This window comes from Sinocyclocheilus rhinocerous, unplaced genomic scaffold, assembly GCF_001515625.1.
Source record: "Sinocyclocheilus rhinocerous isolate Xijiao unplaced genomic scaffold, SAMN03320098_v1.1 scaffold206, whole genome shotgun sequence".
In the NCBI taxonomy this organism is placed as follows: Eukaryota; Metazoa; Chordata; class Actinopteri; order Cypriniformes; family Cyprinidae; genus Sinocyclocheilus; species Sinocyclocheilus rhinocerous.
The window spans coordinates 13,304-21,186 of NW_015647488.1; the positions used below are offsets into that span (position 1 = coordinate 13,304).

Genomic DNA, 7,883 nt, shown 5'->3' on the forward strand with positions numbered 1-7,883 from the left:
TATATATATATATATATATATATTTACACACACACACATATGTAAATATATGTAAAGGTTTGTTAAAAGCACTTAATTAATTACATTTTCCCATTTTCCGAGACCTAATCTAAAGTGAGAACAATTTATGTTTAATAAGTTAAGAAAGCCTTATCTAACTCATTAAATATAAGCTAATTAAACAAAAAGAATTAAGTTAATTGCAGTGACAATGAATGAAGAACTCACTATTTGTATAGAGTCTATTAATGTATTAACTATAGTTTATAAACTATGAATTAACTATAAACTAATTGTTTGCAAATTATTTGTAAGTACTTTATTAGTGTATACTTATTATAAAGTGTTACCAAATTAGCATTCATTCATATTTTAGTGTGTCCAAAATGCCAGTGTATGTTCAAAGCTCATTCTAGAGCAGCCGTGATAATAAAACCTCTGTCTTTAATCTGCAGGACTATCAAGAGGCCACGCATCTGGAGCAGTTTGTGACACGTTTCCTGTTGAAGGAGACCACCAGTCAGCTGCGGTCTCTCCAGAGCTCTCTGGAGTGTGCCATGGAGACCACAGCCGAACAGACCCGGCAGGAGAGGCAAGCCACCCAGATTTTGTTAAACATACAGTTTCTACTGTACATGTGGAGTGAGCAGAAGATGAGTGGATATTTTCAATTCATTGTCTTTGGCTGAACGTCTGGCTCTTTCAGGGGATTGTCTGCGACGGCAGAACAGAACAAGGGTGATATTATCATAACATTGAGATATGTTCGACTTTATGCAAATCACATATTACAGTATTGAATTCAGATTTTAAATGCTGTTTGGGTGCTTTCATTGTGGCTAGACTGTGACACAGCCATCCTTGGTATTGAATATCTAGAGCATCAGTGGCATTGACTGTTAATAGACCAGGTAACCAGCAGAACATTGACCCAGGCCTTTGTTTTTGTGCAGAAAGGGGACGGATGCCAGTTTAAACCATCACAGAATCAACAGAACGTGTGTGCGCGTGCATGTGTGTTGTGCTTGATTAGCAGCTCATTTTGAGCTCACAGCGTCTCTGACTCACTGGGTTTGTGTGATGAGGAGGGTCTGCTGCATGGCCCATCGTGGGGGTCAGCAGCTCCTTATAGAGCGTAGAATTTAGAATGCAAAATGAGCTGTTTTGTTCCAGCTCCTGGATGATTGCATGCTAGAGAGAGCTGCATGCCTGAGACTGTATATGCACGTGTGTGTGTGTGTGTGTGTGTCACAATGTGCCCAGTACCTCTCCTCCCTCTCAGTGTGCAGCAGCTGTGCTGCTCCGCTCACCTTATGATCTCAAGAAAATTAGCAGTAGCAGCTGGCCTAAAGAAATGAAGGATGCTGAGGTTGGGTTTTAAAAGGAAGTGTTTCCTTTTCTTTTTTTGTCTGTTCTTAAAAACACTCTGGCTCTGATATAGCCAGTTGCATCCTAATTAATTGGTCAATTCAAATGACCTCATTATCGCCTCTGCAGGTGATACAGTGTGTCTAACTTAATAACTGTGCACCACTGAAATATACAGCATTCTATAATCTGTTATTTAAAAAAAAAAAAATTTTAATTGTTCTTCATGGTACTTAATACAGTCTGAGGATATGCAACTCTGAAATCTGTCCTACTCTTTATAAAACTTAAAGGGACTGTTCCCCCCAAAATTTTGTTGAACATAAAAGAATATAATTTGAAGAATGTTGGTAACCAAACAGTTACTGATAGCCATTGACTTCCATAGTATGGAAAAAAATACTATGGAAGTCAATGGATACCAGCAACTGTTTGGTTACCAACATTCTTCATATTATCTTTTTTTTTTTAAATGTTCATCAGAAGAATGAAATTCATACGGGTTTGGAACAACTTGAGGGTGAGTAAATGATGACAGAGTTTTCAGTTGTAGGTGAACTATCACTTTAAGTTTGTTACATTAAGTATTATCTTTCTTCTTTTCAGAGGTGAACTCTATCATGGTATTTATTTATTTTTAATAGGACTGTCATAAAATATAGTTAAATATAGGTTATGATATAGAAATTTACAATAAATTCCCATGTGTTAACATTAGTTAAATATATTAGATAACTTGAATGAATAAAGAACAATACTTCTATTGCATTTATTAATCCTAGTATTATTTTTAAAATCAAAAGTTCTATCTGTTAGCATTAGTTAATGCACTGTAAACTAACATGAACAAACAACAATTTTATTTTACTAATTTTTTTATTTTACTTTATTTTGTTAACTAACATTTACAAAGCTTAATAAATGCTGAAACATTGTTAATAAATTATTACTCATTGTTAATGTTAGATAATGCATTAATTAATGTTAATAAAAGAGACCTTATTGAAAAGTGGGTAACACTTTACTTGAAGGGGTGTGCATAAGACTGACATGACACCTTCATAATCATGACATGACACATGTCATGAATATGAAGGAGGTTTTATGCATGTTTATGACAACTGTCATTAAGTGTCATTCGCTCAGTTATGTCATTTTTAATGCAAATATGACATTATTTGACCTAACCCTAACCTAACCCTACACCTACCCATAGCCCATAACAAAGACATCTCAAACAATGTCATCTTTGCATTAAAAATTACATAACTGAGCAAATGACACTTAATGACAGTTGTCATAAACATGCATAAAAAACCTTCATATTCATGACATGTGTCATGTCATGATTATGTAGGTGTCTTGTCAGTCTTATGCACACCCCTTCAAGTAAAGTGTAACCGAAAAGTGTTACCAAAATAACTTCATAGTTTTTTACATACATTTACCAAATTAAATGTACTTGTTTAATGCTAAATCATCACATTAATTCATGTTTAATCAGAAAATTAGGAGATTAATCATGATTTTGACAGCCATAGTTTTTAGTACAAATTTAGTACAAAGGCATTTTCAATTATTTCACGTTGGAAATATCTCAGTGGCATTGGCTTTGGACTGATCTCTCCATCTCTCAGTCCTCACAAGTCGTTTTCAGTCAGTCTATCACAGATCTTGACGCTGCTAATACAGCTGTACCAAGTCTGCAGCCTCACTCACAATCCCATGAGCACACTCTAAATATCTCCACTTCTGCCATGCCAAGTCCCCTCTGACCTTTATCTCGGTTGGATGATTTTTTACAGAGCACATATTTACACAGTTAAAGGGATAGTTCAGGCAGAATGTTCATGCTGCTCTGTTAAATACAGTGAAAATGACCAGGACCTGTCAAGATCCAAAAAGGCACTCTTTAAAAAAAAAAAAAAGCATACACATTTATACTGTTAACTGAATGTTATGTTTTCAGACACTTAATTGCATGTTATTTGTTATATAAAATGCAATCAGCTGAAATTTAGAGTACCTCTTTATCTCTAATTTCATAATTATTTCTATCGTTATTGAAATACGGTTAAAGTGCACTGACAAGCATTTATGGTAAACTAAAATATACTTTAATGTAATTTCTATTGAAACCATGTCATGTATTAAATATATTTGTAATGACATGTGATATTGAATAACACACTATTAATCAAGTGACAAAAGATTAAAACATAATGATTTAAAATGTACTTTACAGTAAAACCTTTCTTTTGACATTATTACAAAATGCACCTTTTATCTTTTATCTGTTAAGAAACATTCATGAAAGTATTCATGAAGTGTACACTTAAGTGGCCTTTTATTTCATTTATATGTTATTATATGCAATTACAGTTTAAGAGATATACTTTTAACATTTAAAGTACACTACAAGTGCACATGCAATACAATTAAGCATACTTTTCACAAGTGAAGAGCAGTCAATGTTCATCATTTACATTCAGAAAAATGGAAGTGAGAAGCGTTAACTTTCTCCTTTTATATTCCATGAAAGAATAAAATCATAGTTCATAGTAATCATACTTGAACCATCCCTTTAAGGAGAGTTTTCATCATTTTTTTCAAGCACAGACCTGTGCATGTCTTCACATGGCTACACACGTGTAACCTCTTATATCACCATGCTTTTGTGTCACAGTTGACAGTGTGGAGTTTCATAACATTAGTGTTTTTTAGAAAGCGTATAGACATTTTGAGCCTAAAGGCTTTGAGATGGCGAGGCCTGGCGTTATATGGCCAGCTCATTTTGTGCTGATTGATTCCCACTGCGTTAGATGTGCTGAATGTGGCTGGTGGCCAGAACAAATTGAAATAGCGTGGTCAATTCTCTATTCTGTCTGAAGCGTCGAGTCAGGCTCTCTGAGGAGCAGCACGCACACAGGGATGAAACAGGGGAGATGAGCTCGAATCTGAATCCAGAGCTCACAGGAACGCTCACCCCCATCCACAGCACTGCTTTCATCTATGTGTGCGAAGTAGACCATTACCAGCAATTAGGAAACAGCACTGTTGCTGATATACCTCCATTTTTGTTTTTCACACTGCGTCATTTTCATATACTTTCCTGCTTAAAAAGAGGCTGGTCTCTGGAGAACAGTTGGTTGCGTTTGTCAGTTCAGATCCATGGGTTCATGCAGATGTGTGGATGTGACTCCAGCTGAGTTTTAATCACCTGTGTGGCTCTAGCCGATTCATTTGCTTCTGATTTCAGCGTGCTGATGCAGTTGTGAGCCATTTTTAACCGCGGAGGGTAAGCTTCCCTCAGGACGTGCGTTGTGCAACAGTGTCTTTAGGGATAATGAGCAACCAACCGAGCCTTAATTTTGACACCTGCCTGCCTACATGTATTTCATTGTCTCAAGAGTTAAAATAGATGCAGCATTCCTCTGCTGCTCGAGAACAGCCGAACAATAGATATAATTAGATTTCATATAATCCTTTATATGAAAAATGGTATTCAGTTCATAACATATCATATTTTTTGAGTGGTTGATGGCACATGATTACTTCATCATAAAAGTAAGGGGTACTACTGTTCAATCAGGTGGTCATTATGGCAAAATAAACCCTAACCGGATGACCAGGATGGTCTCAGACTAAATGGGATTATTTTGTGATAATAACTGTACATTATTCTACTTATGGCTACATACTTGCATAAATAAATAGATAAATAATAACTATATCATATATTTATTTATTTGAAGAATTCAGATGCAAAAAGTCTGTCTGAGATTTTTACTCTTAAATGAGCATTTTTAACAGGCTCCTATGTTTAGGTTCAGTAATTTCACTTTAATTGCAAAGAGAAGGTTATTAGTCAGTTATTGAATCCCTTATTTTCAAAAAAGTCCAATGTTATTTTCATAGAAGCCTCAAAATGCTAATTTAAAAGAAAATCCCAGACAGACTTAGAGGTTTTTGCATCTGAAGTCTTCATTCATTCATTCATTCATTCATTCATTCAGTCAGTAAATATACAGATAAAATATTATTATGAAATTTAAATAATATATTATTCAAAATATTAATATTTGACTTGTAGATTGATATTTAAAAATATTAGTAAATATAAATAATAAACATTTTTTAAAATATTAATACATTACTTGTAGATTAACTTAAAGCTTTTGCAATGCAAACCAATTTATAATATCACAATATTAATCTATTATTAATAATCTGCAATTAAAAGTTCCTTTTCTATGGATTAATTAGCTAAATATTTATCACAGTGTTAGTGTAATTTTTTTTGTCTCATACTGCTTTCATCTTTTTCCAAGCAGTGTTTTCTTGCTTTAACTGGGCAATCCTTCGTCATCTAAAAGGTTTATGCTTACCATAAATTTAGTACTGAAGTCCATTTATGCTTACAGGAAGTCACAAAATGCTGCAATTACAGGGCTTAAAGCATTTGTCTTGGAGTGAGACTGTAGAGTGAGATGTGAAAGAGGCATTGAACAAGCTGCTATGGATAATCATGAATTGAACAATTTATTGTTAAACAAAACCATTTGTATAATGCTCCATGTCCTGATTGACCAATCAGAATCAAATTGTCCAGAGACCTTTGTAATACAGAACAAACATAAACCACCATCACGCAAAATAATCTCTTATATACAACATTAAAGTTACTAATAGCAAAAACAGTATACAAAGAAACCCTTCCGACAACATGTAAGAAACCTGCTGACAGATTTTGTACATTTTAATTGGTAGCATGAGGAGCAGGGCAGAAAGGTCTTGCACAAGCAAAGAGGCATCAGTGTAGTCGTGATGTTGAAGAACTGCGTTTTGATGCTGGATGAAAATGTTGAAGAATCATTTGCATGTGAATAGACCGTGTTTCTGCTAATGCAATTCAATTAGATGCAACGTATGAATGCTATTAGCATAGGCATTTGAGCTTTTCCTGTAGTGAAGAGCCCTTCATAATGTAAGAATATAACACATTTTTAAAGGCAAGAATTAGTATTTCTTATATGACGCTTTAAGGATTTCAAGAAACCCGTAATACTAATTATACATTTAGGTATACATCCCACACTGTTTGTACTATGGACAAGAATGATACTTCAAATCATGCAGCTTGCTGAGAGGAGGTGTTATTATTGATGATAAAATAAATGAAATAAACCTATAGACTTACAATTATAGAGGGACCTGAACCATCTTTGGACGGGCACCGTAACGCTATGGTGAACCGCAACCACAAGATAAAGACTATGATATGGTGATGGCAAACTTTAAGCTATTCTTTCTATTGCTTCAGGATCTACTGCTTTATTGATGGTTTCCTGCTGGTCTATGGGAGTTTCAGATGGACCAGTATCAACCTCTTCTACTCTAGCCTTTTATCTCACTCCACTCACTTCATCCTCCAATGCAGTATTGCCAATGTCCCCTTGTTTACAGAAAGACAGCAAATCTGACTGTTGTTCTTTTAAATCATATTTTATTGAGGCCTTATTACAGCCCATCTTTACAGTAAGACAGGATACTTGAGTGTGGATTTGTTTGTTTTGTTCTTGTTCTTGTGCTATGGATAAAGTAAATTCATAGTACACTTTCAGTGATCATTTCTTTAACAAATAATTTTTTCTTCGCGTGAAGAACATTTTACAAATCTGAAGAACCTTTTGAAGAACCTTTCTGTGGAATGGAAAGGTTCCATGGATGTTAAGGATTCGTCATGGAACCATTGATGCCAGTAAAGAACTTTAATTTTTAAGAGTGAAGTCTCAGCTGTAGGAATTCTCTGTAGAGGTACTTTGCATAGAGTAACACTCACCAAATCGTAGTTTAGCTGAAAAGGTTTGAGTGATGTTAAACGAGAAGCTCTATCCAGGTCACGGCACCAAAACTGTTGGAAACTCTTCAGCAGGATTCTTTATTGAGAACCTGCTGTTTCAGGCCCTGATACATTTGAAGCGAAATCTATGAATGAACAGTACTGGTGGGATGTCATTTCAAACAAAATCAGGCCAAAAAGAAGTTTGTTTCAGGAGTTCGAAACGTTTCAGAAAAGTTTGTTCCAGCTGGTAAACACATTTGAAATACCATTGGTCCATGGCTACTTTGCAGTAGAAATGAAGTCGTAATTCTCATTGAAAGTGACACTGACAGTTTTTTCATGTTTAAAGGGGTCATATGATGCGATTTCTATTTTTCCTTTTCTTGTGTGTTACAGTATGTAGCTATTTGTGCATGTATAAGATATGCAGAGTTACAAAACTCAAAGTCTCCCACAAAAGGATTTATTCTATCTAAAAGAGAAGGCTGATCCAGACCGGGCTAATCGCGTCGTGTGCATGTGTGTGTGTGCGTGAGAAAGAGACAGGGTCACATCACAGTGGAGTCAGCTTTCTTAATCGCGGCTTGTGTACTGCAAATACATACGAGCATCATCACTGTGTCTGACTCTGTTCCCCTTTCGTGCTTGAAATATGGTAAAACTAAGGGCA

General features: G+C 35.2%; 1 protein-coding gene across 1 annotated transcript in view; it reads left to right on the forward strand.

The window, feature by feature from the left end:
- LOC107709251 (N-terminal EF-hand calcium-binding protein 1-like) overlaps window positions 1-7,883 on the forward strand; it is a gene marked incomplete at its 5' end in the record, with an annotated part of 27,574 nt that overhangs the window by 11,992 nt on the left and 7,699 nt on the right. The window contains one exon of the mRNA XM_016513689.1: window positions 456-592. Coding sequence (XP_016369175.1) covers window positions 456-592 — 137 coding nt within the window. The remainder of the gene's footprint in view (window positions 1-455; window positions 593-7,883) is intronic.